The sequence below is a fragment of the Peromyscus maniculatus genome, chromosome 7 (genome assembly GCF_049852395.1).
Source record: "Peromyscus maniculatus bairdii isolate BWxNUB_F1_BW_parent chromosome 7, HU_Pman_BW_mat_3.1, whole genome shotgun sequence".
NCBI classification, from domain to species: Eukaryota; Metazoa; Chordata; class Mammalia; order Rodentia; family Cricetidae; genus Peromyscus; species Peromyscus maniculatus.
In genome coordinates this window covers 102,954,654-102,975,857 of record NC_134858.1, presented here as the reverse complement: position 1 = coordinate 102,975,857, position 21,204 = coordinate 102,954,654, and the positions used below count along the sequence as shown (strand labels likewise).

The following is a 21,204-nucleotide window of genomic DNA, read 5'->3' as shown; positions in this document are numbered from 1 at the left end:
TCTCAGTCCATCTGATGTAAACTCTTTGTATGAAACTAACCCAGTGCAACTTAAAAACTAACCGTCAGTGACTTGACAGATAGGATTATGAGAGCACTTGTTTCTAGTCACCGACTTGAATGACTACACATTCACCCACCCTGTTCTTTAACACATGAAGAACCAAAGCAAAGGAGAAGTGCTGAGACCTACGTTTTGGCTGTGACATCCACATACTGTCCAGGACGAAAGTGAGCAGCATAAAGAGGGGTTCCTTTATGAAAAGAAGATGAGAAATTGATGTTATCTGTCAGCACCGAAATGATTGTATTCACAGGCCATTCCCCCACAGAGCACCCAGGTCTGCTTTCAAGTGCTTGTAGATCTTCGGCAATTAAGAACATTAGAAATATCCAAACAATGGAGCCATTCACAAACAAGTTCTAGTTATCAATGAGAAGGTGAAGGACAATGGGACCCTTTTTAAGGTGCATGTGCTAGAGTGAGTGAGCCACCAGATACACCTGACTAGCTAGCACCTTCATGGGGCTTATGTGGTATTGGTCAAAATGAGTGAGTCCTGTGGTAATCCAGTACCCCTGCTGGCAAACAAATTTAATGATTTCTGTTGTTTCAGCAAATAAGCATGCTGAATTAAAATATATAATCCACTGCACCTAAAGGGGGGAAAAAAACCATGAGAAGAACTAAGTGCATCGGGGTTTGATGCAATCTTTCATCACCCAGTGGACTAGGAAATGTACTTCCTGGACTCAGCCTCTCCTTGGCTGGGTACTGATTACAGTGGGGATATATTCACACAGCACCTGTCATGTCAGATTACTTCTGTTCTAGGTATGTGCTGATAAAATCTTTCAGCTAGCACAGGCCTAGGTCTTTGGATTAGACAAAACCTGCCCTTATAGATACTTCTAAGTCTATATTAGAAACGTGTAAGTCATAGCCCTCACCTAAAAAATTTGTTATTTTGGTTAAGAGTCACTACATCATCAATTAAGAGCTTAAATAAATAAATAAATAAAAAATGAGAGACCAATGTAGCTGAGAACAAAATTGAAGGCCAGTTTTAGTTTCTTTAATTAGTACTAAGAGTGGGGTGCAGTGGTAGTTTAGAGGGCAGTTTCTTTAAGGTAAGATTACTCTAGGTTTGTAAGGGAAAAGCAAAAACCTTAAATAGGAACTTTATTCTATGTATGCCAAAGCATCACATTACCCTCTATAAATAAATACAAATGATTTGTCAATAAAAATATTAATTTAAAAAAGAAAAATTAAAGGATTACAAGGGATCTCATTTTTGCCAGGCTGAACAACTCAAACTGCTATTTGACCATCACTGATTCACAAAAAAACGTGATTTAATATGGTTTGAGTTACAGCAAAAATCAATGTGGACTTGACTTTTCTAACTATCCTAAACATGAACAGAGGCATTAGACAAATTAGATCAAAAGTGGGTACTTAAAATTTGCTTCAGAACAAATCCTTTATATATATTCAAAGTGGAATATATGCTCATTATAAATCAGACTAATATCCAATAATGCAAGTCTTACCATAATTTTTGTAAACAAATTTATTTTGCCTTAAAATTAAAAATTTAAACTTAAAAAATTCACTACCATCTTGTTGCAATTCAAGTTCAAAAACTGAGGGGCTCTCTTAAAGGTCAAAACACACCAAAATGTCATAATTTAGTAACCATATGAATTAGTATAATCGCATGTCAAAGCTTAATTTGACATTCCACGGACAGGCAAATGAATCTTTATCCCAAGGGCTATGTTTGGCCATTGTCCTTTTGAGGCTGTATTTTCTCACTCTCCAGGAGAGCGTACTATTCCTAGCAGAATGCTAGCCTGCAAATTATGAACACATTTTAAAGCTAGAACACTTACTTGGGGAGGCTTTGTAAAAAAAATGTGACACTCCACATTTGTAAACAAAAGTTCCTCCCTCTCAGGGAAAACAAAGAGGATCCTACAGCTTTCCCACTTCCCAGAGACAAAGACTTGTTTGTTCCTGGTGATTAAATAAGATAGGTTTTGTATTTAAAAATAGGTGTTTGGGACTTGGTATTTTGTTTAGCTTTATTGAAAGGGCTGACATTAAACAAAGCACATATTTGGGTATTTTTACCTCCCTCCTCTCCCGACCTCAGATTACCTGGCTTAATTACAGCATTATCTGTTACACGAAAGATTTTAATTGTCTGTTTTGGTGGCAATCCAAGTTCTCGGTAAAATTCCAATATAGAATCAGGTTTCTAGGGGGAAAAGAGGCACGTATAAATAACACATCAAACAGTACAAGTGGACCTGATGCAGAGACCCAATTCAAGTTACAAACAGCCAGAAAAATAAAGATCAAAGCACAGTGTATTTCCCTACTGAACCAACAGCATCTAATTCCCACTGTTTAAGGGAGCTGAGATTATATCTACAATCATTATACATCTAAGAATCCTTACCGCTTGGGATTCAGCCAGGTGGACAAGTTTCAGCTAGGACGTACGCCCCTGCTGGTCTGAAAGCACACCTGGAACCGGCTGCAGGTCCTTGGTCTATACTAGTCACTGTTTATGGGGCCTTTCCGAAAAATTTTTGGATGACTTGCCCTCTTAATTACTCAGGCCTCCTCAAGTACTGTCTAAAATAGAACCGTTTTTTGTCACCTGTCAACCCCTCAGCCTATTTTTCTTATTCCTTAGACCATTTACCTACATCCATCCTGGTACACTTTAAAAAAAAATTGCTTAATCATCTATACCTGCAGTTCAGTGAACCGAACACTGAGGACACTGCTGTTCTGACGGGGCTGTACAGTGAACAGTGCTGTTCTGACGGGGCTGTACAGTGAACAGTGCTGTTCTGACGGGGCTGTACAGTGAGCACTGCTGTTCTGACGGGGCTGTACAGTGAACAGTGCTGTTCTGACGGGGCTGTACAGTGAACAGTGCTGTTCTGACGGGGCTGTACAGTGAGCACTGCTGTTCTGACGGGGCTGTACAGTGAACAGTGCTGTTCTGACGGGGCTGTACAGTGAACAGTGCTGTTCTGACGGGGCTGTACAGTGAACAGTGCTGTTCTGACGGGGCTGTACAGTGAACAGTGCTGTTCTGACGGGGCTGTACAGTGAACAGTGCTGTTCTGACGGGGCTGTACAGTGAGCACTGCTGTTCTGACGGGGCTGTACAGTGAACAGTGCTGTTCTGACGGGGCTGTACAGTGAACAGTGCTGTTCTGACGGGGCTGTACAGTGAACGGTGCTGTTCTGACGGGGCTGTACAGTGAACACTGTTCTCTGGAGAAGCTACTGTTCCCTCTAAAAACAATCTGTCCTCACTCTCTGCTCTTCCCCATCTCTCTTGCTGAAAATGCCAAAGCCCCCTTTTCTCACCTGCACTCACACTCACTTCTCCAAGAGGAAACACTGAAGCCTTCCTACAAGTCTGGCTTCTTCAAATTCTTTTCCTGATGTTTCAAATTCAGATGTATTTCATTTAAAAGGTTTCAAATTTGCTTTTGACATTCACATAGTTTAGCTGATTTATAAAGCATAATATTATTTTATTAATATTGAATTTGGGGTACACCAAGAAGCTTCTGAGAAAAATCCCTTACGTTTGGTACAAAATGATAGAATGAACATCACAGCCTACAATAACATTAGACTCAAGCATAAAAATGACTAAGCTGACATATACATCTTAATTACTCTTCAGTTTCACTAGAAGTGAAGAACTGTTTCAACTAAAATCACAATATTATAAAGCTAGGTCTAAAGACAGAGGAGCAAAGTGTTTCTTTTTTCTTATTGTTTATTTTTATCTTACTTTTATTCTTTAGCTTTCTGGGGGGGGTGGGAATCTTGCAATGGGGGGAGGCAAATGCAGGGGGTCCTGGGAGATCAGTAGAAATTGGGTGTATGGTGTGAGGTTCCCAAAGAATTAATAAAAAATTTTAAAAATGGATTTAAAAAACCCAACTAGGTGTTAGTCATGAGAAAAACTGAATGTTCAAATTAAGCTGAAACCAGATGCACTGTAACAGTCCAGTTGGCCCCGCCCCCTTCCCCCTCTAAACTTCCAAATAAATGATTTACAAAGGCAATTTGGAGGCTGACAGCACGTCACACTCGGGTAGCCCCATCCATGAAGCTGTCCTTCCGCCGCAGAATTTCTCAGCAATTCTCCTTCCTACAGTGGAAATACTGCTCTGCTCCCAAGATGAACTGATTTAATCAACTTCTAGGGCCACTTAATGTTCTTACGAAGAAACACTATGAACCACATCAATTTTTATTTATAAGATACAAATATAACAAAAACAAACTGTCTGGTTTCTTAAGAGGTGTAAATTCTTTGCAGTTTTAAAAAAAAGTTCTATCCCTATAATAAATAAAAGCATTTTAATCAACTTATTTTGATTGCTCAGCTATTCAGTATGTTCTATTCAGTCTTGTAAACAACAAGCAAACCAAAAGATAAAAACAAGGCCTCTATATAGTCAGTCTATCTGCAGCAGCTTCCCTAAGGGCTAAAACCTGAAAGGAGCCAGGACATTCTTAGTTTGAAAAATCTCTTTTCTTTTTAAACAAAAACACTTACAAATGGTGAGTGTTTCCCACACTGGCAAAGCAACTTTTCTTTTTCTTCTTATTACTAAGATAAGTGACACGGGTAATGGGTTTCACTGTGACAATCCATACACTCACAGCATATATTTTGATCGTCTCCCTCCTCACTGACCTCTTACCCTTTGCCCCCATCTCTAGCCCCTTTCTCTTTCTCTAACAGATCTTTGAGAAATGAACAGCCCATAAAGTTCATGTAGCTGAGTGGTCAGCATTTACCACAACGTAAGAAAAAGCCTTCTAATGTCCAAATCCCCACTGTGCTGCAGATAAACAAAACATAAGGGAGGGGCCAGCAGTCTTGAACGTCAAAGTGGAATGCTATCATTTCTGAAAAAAATTATTAGTAAGTACTATGCTACTTTGCAAGTATTGTTAGTATTTGATCGATAACACATCTTTATTAAGTAAAAGAGAATATATTAAATTGTGCTCCTAAGTATATTTTCTTTGAGAACTAAAAGATTCAGAGAATTGGTATGAATTTCAGAATTGGAACAGAATTCAGAGACCTCCGAATTCTACTTTTATGAGCGTACACAGGGGTGGGGGTTGGTGTGGGTGAGAGAAGGCAGGTGAAGAGGAACTAATGGTAGCACCTAGGATCAGAACTCAGCCCACATCCCTGTGTTCCCCATTACCTCCTATTTATTTTAAAAAATAATGTTGATTCATTTTTTTTTATATAGGTATGAGTGCTTTGCCTGAATATACGTATATGCACCACGTGCATGCCTAGTGTCTACATAGGACAGAAGAAGCTATCAGATGTCCTGGAATTGGAATCACAGATGGTTGCCCATTGCCATGTAGTGCTGGGAACTGAACCTGGGTCCTCTGCAAGAGCAGCTTGTATTCTTAACACTGAGCCATCTCTCCAACCCTGTTATTGACTATGTCTGAGGAATCACTATTCATATATCTTTTGTAGCAGAATAAACTGTCCCAATATGGTGCTTAATTTATAGCTATCAAGAACATAAGATCATGGATTTACAAAGCTGATAATGAAAATAAAAATGACAGTAGGCTCCCACACGCAATCTTTTAAGACCCATTGTCCTTTTTTGTTTCCTCCCTGTGAAACTGCCTTGACTCTCTCCAAGGAGGACTGGCTGTCTCCAGTTCTGTGGCTGCTGGATTTATGGGATGGCTACCTCATTCATCCCTCTTACCAGCTTAAGGGTTACTGTGTGTGTGTGTGTGTGTGTGTGTGTGTGTGTGTGTGTGTGTGTGTGTGTGTGTGGTGGTAGTGGTGTTAATATCCCGAAACATTTAAGTATGCGAGGCTGTGGAATCTGCCCTGTTCTTACCAGTGTTCAATCTGTCCTGACCAATGACTTCACTCCTCTATCACAGAGGCTATAGTGATTACATTGGGTAATGAATGAAAGAACGCAAAAGCCTTCACACACTCAAAAGAAGTTAACTGTGACAGCACATACATGCTGTGTAGCAATCGCCTCTGAATGACACATTCCTTCCAGGAAATGTGTGTGTGTGTGTGTGTGTGTGTGTGTGTGTGTATGTGTGTGGGGGGGGGTTGTCCTCAAGAGACTCAGGAGTAAACAAAGCCTTACAATTTCCTCAAAGCCGAACTGTATTTATTCATGAGGATTCACAAGGCCTTCCTGAAGGCCACAGAAGCAGCAGACAACTGCCTAGGGCGGCACCAGTCAGCCCAGCTGCCTGCAGGAAATATTCTCTCTGGAGCTGTCCTTGTGGAGGGAGCTCCAAGCCTTTAGACTTTATGAGCTGTTACCCAGCTTAGTTGGACTGAGCTGCCCATGCTCCTGTATGCAACCTTTCTCCATATGCCTCTAAGTAACCCAATGAAGTCACTGGTTTGCCAAGCTGAGCCTTGGTTTTGTTTCTTGGGTTTGTTGTGGGTTCCCTAGTTGGGGAGAGTAGATGTTTATTTGTGTCTCTGCAGGAAAAGTCACATAAGAGTATACAAGAAATATCTGCTACTTGTGACAGATAGTATGGTTACATCCTGAATTTTGCCCATGTTTACTTCATAGACAATGAAAAAAATAGTTTGTTTGGAGATAAGTGCTGTGTTCTAGTCACTGGTGACAACCATCACAATTTCTAGGACTCAGTCTGGGACACTGGCAGAGGGAATTAATTGGGTGAATTTTTCTAACAAGCTACAGATTCAGCATTCTGTTAACATTCTACTTAGGAAATAATGCTTTGTTTACAAAAATCTGAGGTGGGTTCATATGCATACCAAAGTACTGAAAGTTCCTTCTAAACCACATAATACCTTTTATGGTCTTTGGGTTTTAAGTGTTGAATTGATTTCCATTGAAGAAAAAAGGGTAAAGTATATGATATATGCTTTTCTATACATAAAACTCATTTCAAATTTAAACCAAAACCAAAACCAACCAAACAAAGCCAAGATCTACTGAGCATCTATGACAGTCCAGGCACATCAGAAAACTTCATCTAGTCCTTGTGACAAGCCCAGTAGGTGGGTGGTACTGTTAGTCTCCTTACAGATACACAAACACTACATCTTAGTGAGGGCCAATAGGCTTGCAGGAAGAGGAGGCGGCACTAGACCAAACCCAGAGTCTCTCAGAGTCCAGATGCCTCTGCCAGCCTACCTCTCTCCAGACAAAGTCCTCAGGGCAAATCTCAGGTTGTGACTACAGAACAGTCTTTAAACACAAAGGCATGCAGAGCTGAAATAAAATGTGCTATTTTAGGAATGGAAATCAATACTTACATAGAAGCGTGACACAGTTTTCCCACCCACAGTTAGGGCTGCTGTTTTTCCATCATAGTTTTCCTTGGGAGTATATTTTACCACATGACAGTCTTGTACCTGAAAAAAAATAAAAATAAAAATAAAAAAGCCCACAAAACTTAAGCTTGTACCGTGATCCACCACATATAATGAGGGCCTAGGACAATTAGGATTTCAGAGTTACTTAACTCATTATCCACTCTAACAGCCAGCAGCGAGATCACAGTTACAACCAGGAACTGAAAGAACTGGATGTGAAGTGATGGGCTTGAGATATTTTCTAAGAATGAACTAAGTGGCAGATCTACATTAACCCTCCCTGCCAGGACATTGCTCTAGGTTTCCTAATCCCACTGTGGGAAGACTGGTTGAGGCCAGACTCTATTTTCCCAGACCCATCAGAAGCAAAGTTCTTTGCTATTATCTGTCACGTTTTCCTTTACCACAGTTTTCTCTCTGAGATACACATTTCAACCATTACAGCTTATGTGCACAGATCTTGGCACGCACATAGATGTTCTTATATTTCTATGTTTTCTTACCTGAAGTAATGTGACTGCATGCTTTTGACCATCTTTGGTCCATAAAGGCATCATGCCGAGCTTGAGGGCGATAAGGCCAACTCTGGAAGAACCTGGCAATAAATACAATATATTTAAGACTATTTACAGATGTAAGCATCTTCAACTATATCAGGCACTGTAAGTATCTTCAATTATATCAGGCATGATATACTGGTGGTTAACAAATGTTTATAAAATGAACAAATGTAAAATAATTCTAATATTCAGTTTTAAGATAAAAGTATTAATACAGAGCATATAAATCCATCATTATTTTTTTCCTAGTTTCAGATCCTATCCAGCATTATCAATCAGAAAACACCTATTCAAATTCTAAGGTATTAGATGGTACTATACTATACAGATGCCATAGGCTCTCCTATTAAAATGTAATCTATTAAGAACTTTTGGGGTTGGGAATGTAGCTCGGGAGGCAGAGTGATTGCCTCGTATGCACAAGGCCCTGAATATGATCTCATGAACTACATAAGGCAAGTCTGAGAGTATATGCTCATAACCCAGCACTCAGGAGGTAGAGGCTGGAAATTCAGGAGTTCAAGGCCACCCTTGACTACAGTGAGAGCTCAAGCCAGGCTAGACTTGAACTTCTGTCACTAAACAATGCAAATGCCTCAATAATTCCAGAGACCACATGTTCAGTAGGAAAGGCCCCATCCTGCTTGGTCTGCTCACACATGGGTTCAGTTTCACACCAGAGACAGAGCTGATTGTGGAACTATGCTTCCCAAATGAGTACACAGCATTCCAAGTAAAAGCAGCTGTGTTAACACAGGCCGTTGTACACTGGATTTTTCCAGCCTCTTCTCCCTGGATCTTCCCTTTCATTTTACATTCTTTATACTTGAAGGGAGGAAGATCAGAGAAAATGATCATAGAAAATCCAGAATGATTTTCCTCTCACCCAAAACACCTTCCTGAGGAGGTCTCTTACTAGCAGTACATAAGAAGTTTGGAAATAAGCTGGCCAACCAAAGCAGAATGAAACAGACACACTCAAGAAATGAAAATTCAAGATGTCAAATTTGTAAAGCAGTCAACATTTTTATGCATCCAGCCATACTGTAATTAAGGGGTCATGTCTTGACTCCCCCCAAATCACCTGGTTCCCAAGGATGTAAAGGCCACGGTTCATCTTTCAGGGGATTCAGTTTACTTGCTAATTGGGCTTTATTTTCATCAAAGACCAATTGCTTAACAAACGAGGCATTTTCTTCAGAAAGATGCTCATCCCACCAAGTACTGCTCTTGCTTTGGAGATTTCTAACGAAGAACCAGATGTTTGTTCTGAAAACAAAAACAAAAACACCACCAAATCATTTTTTTTCCATTTAATGCAGGGGAAAACAGTGTTAGGTAATGTCCTAAAGGCCTCAGGGAATGGTGTGGCTTGTGTATTTACCCTGACATTTCTTATGATAACACTGGGGCTTCCACTTTAATCAAGAAAGGTTAAAGTCTTTTTGTACTCGATGAACAAGCCTACCTAAACACATGAGCGGGCTACTAACCCAAATGAATGTGTATTTGACAGTTTTATATCCAAAGAAGGTGGCAGCATGTGGTGAGCTGAATTTTCTCTTAAGTGTACCTCCTCCCTGTAATGACATGGCCTATGCTAACAAACCAAATATACGGAGTTTTACAAACAAAACTAAAACCCACAAAATTCACAACCTATGACCAGCTGAGCACCAAGCACCAAGAAGGATCTTAGCAGGTTTGAGGCAAAGAACAAGGCGTGTGTAATTCTTTCACGAAGTGGGCCCGAACCTAAATAAATCTTTGTGCAGTCTACTTTGGTTCGTAGTCAGGAAGTTCCAGCTTAGAATCGCGAGTGATTTTCTACTTATTAGCTGAGTGACTTTGGACAAGCTATTTCCCTTTAGTTTCAGTTTTATCTGAAAAACTTTGATTGTAGTCTGCTAAACGTGGGGCTGGCTTACAGGACACACGCCTAGTACGACACTTAATACAAACCCGTCTAGTACAGTCCACGCTGGCTGGAAGATATTGCTGCTGCTAAGAGTCGCAGCTAACAGCTCATTTCTTAAACATTAAAACACTACCCCTTCGAGCCTTTTGATTAAAACATGCTTTCTTGATCTGGGTCACACCCCTGGACCTTTGACACTTTCCACTTAGAACAGACCGCCTGCGCCGGGCCCAGCCTCTGCTCAAGGACACAGCCGTGTGGGCTGCGCACCTCTCCACCCTCTCTCTTGCCCGTACCCACCTACTCCCTAAGCCCGGGGCAGCACCTAGGCCTCTGGCGCCACAGCCCAGCACCTGGGCGCCGGCCGGCCCCAGCAGCCTCCAGGCCGGCATGGAGTGGCCGGGCAGGGCTCGGCTCGCGACACCTGCGGGCGCGCCGCCGCGGAGCTTTCAGCGAGTCCCCGGCACAAGCACCGCGCGTTCGAAGCAGCCGCCGGACAGCAGCCACACTACTGGATCGCCAATGCCTTCCGCGGAGGAAGAGAACAGCCGAGCCACTTCCGGTCCTTTTCTCAATGCGCTCCGGGCAGAGACTCAATACTCTTAACTATGGTTCCGTCGCCAAATTGCTCTCTTTTGCCAAGGGATACAGTGTAGACTTCTCTTTAGCGGTGGGTAAGAAAGGATTGGGGTTTTAAACTTTAGAAGAACAAGGCAAGAAAGGATCAAACTTTCTTAGGAAGCTAAGGAAAGAGAAGTCACCTCCAAAAATTCCCACTGTGGGACAACTCATCGTGCTAAGCAACACTTCGGCCATTTTATATTGGTTAATCCTAAGAACAGCCCTGAAGAGAAGTTATTCCTTTATTATAAACGAGGGAACACAGACTTAAAATTTATGTGCATTCCAAAAAGAGATGGGCAGAGAAAACACTGAAATAAGGCTGGAGTGTGTTTAACAATAGAATGGGACCAAAACCAATAGACCAGCATGCAGCTTTCAGGGCTGGGCGTAAATAGTACCAGGCAGTTCTTCAACTCGTGAAAGATCTTGAATTTGAATCATCCAAAGAAGAGGTTCGTGGATTTGAGATCAGGTGCGATTGCAGCAGAAAATGGTATTACCACAAAGTTTCCGAGTGATTGGGATGCAGCTACTGAGAGCAATTGTGTCTTCTATGCCCCAGGTCCGGCCCACCATGTACGCCCTGGAGACTCATTTCCCTACTTCAAAAGTCCCTTTCTCGGTCAGATGAGTGTTTTTGGAAAGACGGAAATATCAGTTTTGTCTTTTCAGCCCCTCCCGTCCCCTCCCGTCCCTTCCCCTTCCCTCCCTCCCTCCCTCCCTCCCTCCCTCCCTCCCTCCCACCCTCCCTCCCTCCCTCCCTCCCTCCCTCCCTCCCTCCCTCCCTCCCTCCCTCCCTCCCTCCCTCCCTCCCTCCCTCCCTCCCTCCCTCTCTCTCTCCCTCTCTCTCTCTCTCTCTCTCTCTCTCTCTCAAAAATCTGGGTAGCCTTAGAAGGTCCATAGGAGAACCTGGCCACTGTTTGGACTTGTATCTTTCCGTGTTCTTACATCTCACTAAGCACTGTTGTGGGTACCTCGGCCATATCTCAGTAATATGTTAAGCCATAGAGAAAAGAATGCATCCCTTCATCATAGCTGCTTGGCTTCACAGATACTTAAGATAGGCACTTACATTAAGTCTTGACATACACTATATGTGAGAGTAAAAAAAAAAATCCCCTATCACCAATATCTAGTATTTTGCATGCTTATAGTGTACAATAGTATGTGCTCAATATTGTATCTGTCCATTAGTCAATGATAACCAGGAGGACAATGAACCCATAGGAAGTTAAGTTTAATTAGCTTAATGCAACAAGAAGGACCACATGTTTGGGAATGTCAGTGTAGGAATGAGTCAGGAGAGGATTAATACAAAATTTAGGCTTACACTAGGTGTTTTTAAGGTACTATCAAGGAAATGAATTTATTTTCAAATGGATGCTATGAAGAGTTAAAGACAGTTCAGCAATTAGACTTTTTAATCTTTTTTCTGGTGACAGGAAGACCAAATTGGGCATTGAGAATGATTGACAATGTCATGAATTTGCGCGAGCATGGCTCGAAGGTGGAGAGGGTGGGGTGGGGGTGTCCTGCACATGCAGAGAAACATGTTGACATGCTGGGCAGATGCATACCATGCAGCAGCAGCGGCCAGCAGCTCACAACCCAGAGGATGCATCCATGTGGAGAGTTTATTATAATAGAGAGACGAAGATAAAGATAGGAAAGAGAGACAGAGAGAAAGAGAGAGAAGAGAGAGAGAGGTCGAGGGTGCACGTCATGTGTGTGGCGGGGGAGGAAGGGGAGGAGTTTTTCCTTTTATGTCAGGTGAGGTGCCAAGGGGTGGGATTTCAAAGGGGCAGGTCAGAATATTAACAGACAATACTGTAAATCATTTTGTTAGCAGCCTTTAGAAATACCATGTTGATGTTCTGTTGTAAACATAACAAAAATGGATGGTAAAATGATTCATCCTCATTCTCTCAGTATATTTTTCCCACTTAATCTTTATAATAACCTCATGTGGTGATACTATCATTATCCCAACTGTAGGCAAAGGGAAACAATGACTTAAATAGTGTTACCCAGCTTGTAAGTGGTAAAGCCAAGGTCTAAATTGTGGTAAGGTCACCATAGAGATGTTTTCCTAGACATTTTATCTGTTTCTCTGTAGCGTCTGTGTTGCTGTTCTTGCCTTAGAACCCCTCTAAGGGTAGAGAGGAAAATGAATAAGCATATCACACGCAATGGACCAGGATAAGGGAGAATTCACATTAACCTTTGTTTCCAGTGCCAAGTTTTACCCAATCCAGAATGAGGACGGTGTGTCGATGAAACTGATGATAGGTACTGCCGCTGAAGTGAATCAAAGCAAAATCGTAATTTACTGTCCCAGTTGACACCTGGAGCTAGGAGTTGTCATTATTCTTGATTTAGTCACTGCTGTGTGCTTCTAAGTGACAGTTGCAGGTCCCGAGAGACCCAGCATAAGTTTCCTTAGGGAATGCAGGCATTGATTTCAAGCAAGCTTCCCATGTGGTGATATGCCTAAGAAACTGCCTAGATGCCAGGATCCCAGCCGCTTTGCCTCAGTAGGACTTCATTTTCTCACTGGAGCAGAGAAGACCTGCCCAGTCTCTTTTTATTATGACAGTTACGAGGTTCTTACCACACTAATTCAGACCAGGGCTGATGAAAAGAAGCTTTCTGCTTATAAAAGTAAGAATTAATACATTTTTGATTCTGAATTACTACATCCATGCCCAGAAATGAGAACCACCATAGTAGTTTCAAAGCCAAGTTTCATTAGATATACTGAAAACCTACCATTTTGTTTTGCCATGAAGTTTTAACAATATTTGTGATGTGTTCTGTGTGGCTCGCTTATTGCAGAATAATAACAATTTCATTATCAGGCAATTATATCTTAGTGGCCATTTATGCATTATTTAATAATATACCTTATACTTGAAATTGAAAACCTTTAATAAATTAGTTTAACCTTTTAATAAAACTATCCTAGACCATGTTCTATTTTTCCTAAGTTGTAGAGAATTAGAATATTTACAAATTGTTACAGCTGTGATGAAGATGGGTTGTAGCTCTGGTAGTGGAGTAGACAAAATGCACTTACAGAAATTTTGGACTTGGGGATTCCATTGCCGGCTGGAATCAAAAGCCTAAGAAGCCATAGTATAAAATCCCCAGATGCTCATTCACCAAGAAAAGGAGCTTCGTGTCAGTGTTCTCCAGCAAGATAAAGTCACATTTGTAACTTCACTAGCACACTTTCAGGATGCAGTCGTTATTTCTACTGGATCAGACTGTGGACTTTAGGGTTTCAAGAAACTATCAAATGCAGCTATATTTGATTTGGAGAAATAAAAAGGAAGAAGTGAAGAAGGGGGCAAATAAGAGGAAATGGAACGGAAGTGGAACAGGAGGAGGAAGATGAGGGTGAGGAGGAGAAAGGAAGGGAGAAGAAGAAGAACAGCAACAACTTGAGGAAGCCACCCCCAGTGTGGCTCTGAAAAAAACATGTTATACACGTTCTTAAAGTTTCCCAGAATCTTGTCCCCTTCTCTTGTTTTTAGTGTGGTTGGGAGATTCAATGTAATTCTGCCAATGTGAATTTCTTTAAAATTTTTTATTGTTATAAAAATGTTAGCAACAGAAAACAGAACACCACATACCAGGGGACCACATGCCTTCAGTTGAGGCCATCTGGCTTGTTTCCCTCCTGATGCCAGGCCATTATCACAGTGATCACCACTTATATTTGTAATTGCTTGGTACCCAAAGAATAGGTAAATTTCCCACTTAACTAAACAATGATTGCAGCTTTGCCACTTAGCTTCTGCTCTGAAACATTGGGATAAAAAACATCGGTACTAGAGGAGCTCATAGCAGGGAAGATGGGGGAAGCAAACAGACAAAAAATTACATGTCCGAGTAGAGATGTACAAACTTCTTGAAAAGGATTCTCATAGAGGAGGTAATGTGAATTTTTCCTTGGGGGAAGAGGAAGGTTGCCTAGGAGTAGAGAAAGGACATTATAAGAAAAAGCAATACAATTCCTACAAAACAATAAACCAACCAAAGCCTTTGGGCACAGAACAACCACTGCTGTATTATCTGAATGATTATCTTTGCCAGGATTGTAGAAAGGACACAGTAAGGATAGCTTGTTTCTTCTGTACATGTGATAGATAATGGGTCTATTTGCATTCTTCTACATGTAGATATCCAATTATGCCAGCACCATTTGTTGAAGATGCTTTCTTTTTTCTATTGTATAATTTTGGCTTCTTTGTCAAAAAATCAGGTGTTTGTAGGTGTGTGGATTAATGTCAGGGTCTTCAATATGGTTCCATTGATCAGTGAGTATTTTTATGCCAATACCAAGCTGTTTTTGTTATTATAGCTCTATAGTAGAGCTTGAAGTCAGGGATGGTGATGCCTCTGGAAGTTCCTTTATTGTATAAGATTGTTTTGGCTAGCCTGGGTTTTTTCTTTTTTTCGTATGAAGATGAGTATTGTTCCTTCAAGATCTGTGAAGGATTGCATTGGGATTCTGATGGGGATTTCATTGAATCTGTAGATTGCTTTCGGTAAGATTGCCATTTTTACTGTGTTGACCCTACTTATCCACAAACAAGGGAGATCTTTCCATTTTCTGATATCTTCTTCAATTTCTTTCTTCAAAGACTTAAAGTTCTTGTCATATAGACTTTCACTTGTTTGGTTAGAGTTACCCAAGGTGTTTTATGTTATTTGTGGCTATTGTAAAAGATGTTGTTTCTCTGATTTCTTCCTCAGCCCATTTATCATTGGTATATAGAAGGGCTACTGATTTTTTTGAGTTAATCTTGTATCCTGCCACATTACTGAAGGAGTTTACCAGCTGTAGGAGTTTCCTGGTGGAATTTTTGGGGTCACTTATGTAGACTGTCATATCATCTGCAAATAGTGAAAGTTTGATTTCTTCCTTTCCAATTTGTATCCCCTTGATCTCCTTTTGTTGTCTTATTGCTCTAGCTAGAACTTTGAGTACTATATTGAATAGATATTGGGAGAGTGGACAGCCTTGTCTTGTTCCTGATTTTAGTGGAATCACTTTGAGTTCCTCCCCATTTAGTTTGATGTTGGCTCTTGGCTTGCTGTATATTGCCTTTAATATGTTTAGGTATGTTTCTTGTATTCCTGATCTCTCCAAGACCTTTATCATGAAGGGGTGTTGGATTTTGCCAAAGGCTTTTTCAGCATCTAATGAGATGATCATGTGGTTTTTTATTTTAGTTTGTTTATATGGTGGATTACATTGACACATTTTTGTATGTTGATGTTTCTCAATGTTGGCTGGAACAAAGATGCAGGCTGATGTCAGCAGGGGGCCAAAAACACCCTTCAGGCTTATTTACTCCATACGTGGTGGTAGATGGGTAGATGCTACTTTTGTTGCTGAAACCTGTATCTGGTCTCTGCTTTTGCTTCCTCACAATATGGTGGTTGGCTTCCAAGAACAAGCCTTGCAAATAAACATGCATAGATTGTGTAACCCAGTTTGACCTAGCCCTATAAGACACATGGTGTGACTTTACTGCTGCCACATGCTGGTCCATATTCAAGGGGAATGGCAAAGGTACACCGTGACAAGAGAATGTGGGCTGGAAGACATTGTGAGCATCTTCAGAGACACAGACACCATATGTCCAGGAACATAAGTAGGATTGGTTTTAGGTTGTTGTAGGGACCAAATGATGGCTGACTGCCATGACAGAGTGATCCAGTAAAAACTTTCAGACTAAGTCCAGATGGTTTACAAGAGAGACAATATGATTTGTTCCATATTTTTCTTGGCTCTAAAGAAGTTTCTAGATATAGATCTTGTATCTCTTCCATTTAGAGAGACAAAGGCAAGGGCAAGAGAACATGTTGATCCAAAGGGTGGGAGGACATGGCAGTGGGCAAGCACGAGCAACTGAGACCAGGACAAAAGGGAATCCATCAGACAGGGCAGGCTGCTGACCTCAGGGCCTTTCCTGATGTCTGCATGCTCCTGTGGCAAGCAGCTGAGGTGTGTCCAGAGGGAGTGAGCAAAGTACAAAGGATGGGGAGAGGGCTGCCAAGCTGCTCAGGAGTCATGTGGTGACAGTGGTTTCTCCATCTGTGGCATTTAGACTCCAATCAGGCCTAGACGCATCGTCATGGCAACTTGCCCATCTGCACCGCTGAGCTGAGACAGGATTCCCTTAGTAACAGAGGAGCTGGGAGATGATGCTTAAAATAATCTTTTATGCCCAGACAGAAATGCCTTTGCAGTTTTATTAGCCATGTAGCATCATGGGGCCTGGCTTTCACTCTCACTTTATATCAAAATGGAACAAACTGGCTTTTTAAAGCAAGAGTTCCTCTGTCTCCACTGCACAAAGCTTGCATCCCACTGAAGCCAATGAATATCACACCTAAGTTCCTAGAATTGCTGGTCAGTACCACATAAATTGCCTCCAAATAGAACAGGCAGTCTCCATCTGAAATCACTGGGCTTCATCTAATCTTTTTTCTATATCCTACTGAAGTCCCAGCAGTCTCTCTGTAGGGAAAATTGTTATGCTAAACAAGAGTTTAACACTTAGGTCATTTAGCCTGACAGTTCCTTGTATCTGTTGGCCATCCTTGCTCATGCCTCCCCTCCAATTTTCCCTCAGCTGTGACTCTGTCTCCTGCATGAGCTCGCTTGTGACTGATTACCCTGGCTATTAATTCCTCTCTTAGCATTTACCATGTGTATGTGCATGTCCTTCCATGGCTGCATCATCCTTTAACAGTGAGAAGACTTGAGTTCCTAAACCATCTCCCCTCAGTAAAACTGTTGGCTCTTAGGGTAGGGGCGGTAGTTCAGAGATTGCATGCTTACTTAGCCTGGGTGGGGGTGGTAGCCCAGAGGTTACATGCTTACTTAGCCTGGGTGGGGGTGGTAGCCCAGAGGTTACATGCTTACTTAGCCTGGGTGGGGGCGGTAGCTCAGAGGTTACATGCTTACTTAGCCTGCTACCAGCCCTGAGTTCAGTCCTCAGCAAAACAAATCGATTATAGTTCACTAGGAAAGCTGTAAACCCTCTCAGCCTCTTTCTCCTCTACCATCACTATCCCTTACAATACTCACATACCTCTTACAGTGGATGACCTTACATGGACGTGTCATCATCATCCGATGGCCAGGTTTTCATGAGGGTTCACCCAGTGCTGAAAATCCTGTGGGTCTGCACCACCATACAGGTGTCCACCATTGAAGATGATGTGTCTTTTTAAAACAATGTTTTAAACTGAAATAGAATTACATTTCCTCCTTCCTTTTCTCCCTCCAGCCCTCCTCTGTTACCCTCCTTTGAAACCTTCCTATCTCCTATCTCTCTCTCACTCTCAAGTTGCTAGCCTCTTTTTCTTTGACTATATTTGTCACACACACACACACACACACACACACACACACACACACACACACATATACATAAATATACAATGTGTGCTCAAATATACATAAATACAATCTTTTTGTTTGTGTGTATCCGGTGTCAGGGCTGACCATTCTGCGTTGAACAACCAGCAAGGGGGCTTACCCATGAAGGAGACTAATCCCCCTCCTCCCAGCAGTCAACAGTTGCCTGTGGTCCTTTGTCTGTGGGTAGAACCCTGGGAAATCCCCCCTTTTCCAGACAAGCATGTCCATGGACATTGGTATCGTAGTTTTGTTTATGTCTCTGTTTCTAGAAGAAACTTTCCCAGCAGACTTCCTGGTATTTTTGGCTTTTACAGTCTTTCTGCCCCCTCTTCCACAAAAGGGTTAGTGAGGGTATTCCAAGTGACTCCCCAAGCAATACAGATTATTGATGTAGCCCTTGGTTGCCTCTCAGGGGTTGAGCCTGGCACCATATTGCTGAAGACACCACACACTTAGGACACAGGACTCTGATGATTTGTTAGATCTGACTTGAAAACCTCTCTCCTGAAGTTTAACTTTCATGGTTCCAGAAAATACTATGAAAGCTTTCAAGGGAAGGAAGCAGTGAACAGTGCTAGACACCTATGAGCCATGGGAATTACCAACATGGCAAGATATGCATAATGGTGCCAGAAGTGCCACTCACATGTAGGTGGAGGCCAACAGTGGACTTAAGCCACACTCAACAGGAGGGAGGTCATTCCTGGGAAACATAAACTCCTCTTTAAAAGGTTATCTGTATGAGTGTTTTGCCTGCACATATGTGTATCACCCATATGCCTGTGCCCCAGGAGGTCAGAAGAAGGCACCAGACCCCCTGAACTGGAGTTATGGATGATTGTAAGGCACCATGCAGGTACTGGGAATTGAACTTGGGTCCTCCACAAGCACAAAAAATTCTCTTAACCACTGAGCCATCTCTCCAGGGAAACATGAGGTGGAGTCCAATGTTGATCACAAGAGAGAGAGATCCATCCTCAATGGTCTCCAATGCTAATCCCTGTAACAAAACTGATAGCCCATTTTGTTATAAATAATGATTTATAATGTCCTGTTAATATGTCTCCATTTCACAGATGAGGAGCCTGAGGGTTAGAGTGGATAACTACATGGGGAGGAGTTATCTGACCTCAAAACTCTCATTTGTAACCATAATGATTCTGCTCTCTTGGAAGGTCAGGCCAGCTTGTTATCCATTCTTCTAGAATGAATCAGTGCACTTCTGAGAATGAACTGGGATCTGGAGAATGCCAGCTCAGCTAAGCTCACGTTGATCCAAAGATATTAAACAAAGAGACCGGCAGAGCTCCAGCTATGTGTAATGATATTTTTAGTCACTTTCAATTCATTTGCTTCACATTAAACTGTAAATTAATTATAAACTAATCTGAGAGATTATGAAATTATTTTCTCAACCTAATTCAGTCCCTGTGGGCATACGTACTTTTAATATTCCACACTCCAGTTCACCTGTGTTTGACATTTGGCATTCTGATTGCTTTTCATGATGGAAGGATTATGATCCCAGGGGATCCTGGTGTTGCCAACGATTTACCTTTGTGTTTTTAATATATGCAGGAAGTCCTTTGTAGCCTGTTTATGTTACTTGGGGGCAGGGGGATTATTCAACACATAAGACGGGAGAAAATATCTTCCCTTTGAAATGTACCAAGTCTTTTCATCACCAGGGAGATAAATTTCCATTTTTGGAACCTTATCCTGACCATCTAGATGGGAGCACTGATAACAGAGCTGGTGTCTGTCCATCCTAAAGGGAGCCCTTCTAAATTCACTTCTGCTTCCAACTTCGCAAAAGCAAAGGTCAATGAATACATGTGTATGTATACATTCATATACATATGAAGAGAACATTGTATGCTAGATGAAACCTGAATATGTATTTTTTTTTAATCCTTCTCCCTCTCTTCAGATTTCAGAGATGATTCCAGAACTTGAAGCCATATTTCCTTTGCAGGAAAAGGTTGTAGGTTTTTTCTTTGTTTGTTTGTTTTGTTTGTTTTTCCCCTCAGGGAGGATACAGTTTCAGCACCAACTCTGGTCTCAAATATCCAGTAGCTGGGTCAGACTATATAGCCTCATGCATGTCTGTGAATTTACACTGGAGTTTTAAAGTTACAGCTACTGTAAGGTGGCTGGAGAGATGGCTTAGTGGTTCAGCATGTTTACTGCCTTTCCAGAGGACCCGAGTTCATTTCTCAGCATCCACATCAGGCAGGTCACAACTCCAGGTGGCCTCTGAGGGCACCCCACCCACCCACGTGGTGTATGTTTACACAGACATATACACACAAGTAAAAATAAAATAAATCTTAGAGCACCACACATTTATTTAAGTAGCGAGCACTTAGAAAACCTCAGTGAACTTGGGTGAGGTTCAGAATTACATTACCCATTCTAAAGACTCTACCCCCCCCCCCCACCTGCCAAAGTAAGTGTGGAATACAGTTATACATTTCAACATTTTTTTTGTGTGTGATGATCTGCTTAAATACAGAAGGCTTAAGAATATTAGAGTAAAAATCTCCTGGTCAACAGAGTAGAATCCTGGGCCTAAGTGGAGACCTAACTGGAGCCAGCTGGGCCAGGTCATTCACTTGGCCAAGGGAGGGCTCACCATGCTAAATAGGTAGACAGAATAACTAGTCCCTTAATGAAACTACTGTGTCTGTGTGTCTGATACCCACTCCAGCTTAAAATGGTGTGGTGTTTTTTGCTTCTCTCCTTCATTCTTTTCCTCCAGGTAGCCGCTGAGTTTTACAGCTGGTCTGTCCTGGGATACTTCTTTTAAACTCTAATAAAATTGTCCTTGAGTTTCAGTTTGTGCCCATGCTTAAATTCTTTGATTAATGAGGCTAAGAATTCCAAAAGGGGATTTCCCCTGTATCAGAACCTTTAAACTTGAAAGGATGAAACATGGCGAAGTGGATGCCTTTGGCCGGCCCTGCCAAGGTGTGCCCTTAAGGGAACACAACACACACAACCCAGTTAGTGCAAGAGCTTCATAGGGGGAGGGAAGAGTGAAAGAGCAAAGGGCCCTTTTGTGAGGACATGGAAGAGACAGACAGACAGACAGGAAACAGGCAACAGGGGAACAACAAGAAGCAGAAGAGGCAAGAGAGGGGGCTGTCACGGCAGACACCTTTAAAGGGTGCACTTGTTGAAAGCTGAGGATGGAAAGGCGCCTGGTGGCAGGTGATGAAGT

The 21,204-nt window shown here is 41.8% G+C and overlaps 1 protein-coding gene and 1 long non-coding RNA gene across 2 annotated transcripts in view; one reads left to right on the top strand and one right to left on the bottom strand.

Annotated features, from left to right (window-relative positions):
• Positions 1-10,456, bottom strand: part of Mrpl3 (mitochondrial ribosomal protein L3) — a 28,364-nt gene extending 17,908 nt beyond the window's left edge. The window contains exons 1-6 of the mRNA XM_076576952.1: positions 10,214-10,456; positions 9,080-9,264; positions 7,939-8,030; positions 7,376-7,474; positions 2,167-2,266; positions 193-253 (exon numbers count right to left, since the gene is read on the bottom strand). Coding sequence (XP_076433067.1) covers positions 193-253; positions 2,167-2,266; positions 7,376-7,474; positions 7,939-8,030; positions 9,080-9,264; positions 10,214-10,305 — 629 coding nt within the window. The 5' untranslated portion in view covers positions 10,306-10,456. The remainder of the gene's footprint in view (positions 1-192; positions 254-2,166; positions 2,267-7,375; positions 7,475-7,938; positions 8,031-9,079; positions 9,265-10,213) is intronic.
• A 430-nt stretch (positions 10,457-10,886) lies between these two features.
• LOC143274318 (uncharacterized) lies at positions 10,887-19,363 on the top strand. Its single transcript, XR_013052917.1, has 2 exons — positions 10,887-11,009; positions 19,157-19,363. It is a non-coding gene; the product is annotated as an uncharacterized LOC143274318 (long non-coding RNA).
• The last annotated feature ends 1,841 nt before the right edge of the window (positions 19,364-21,204 follow it).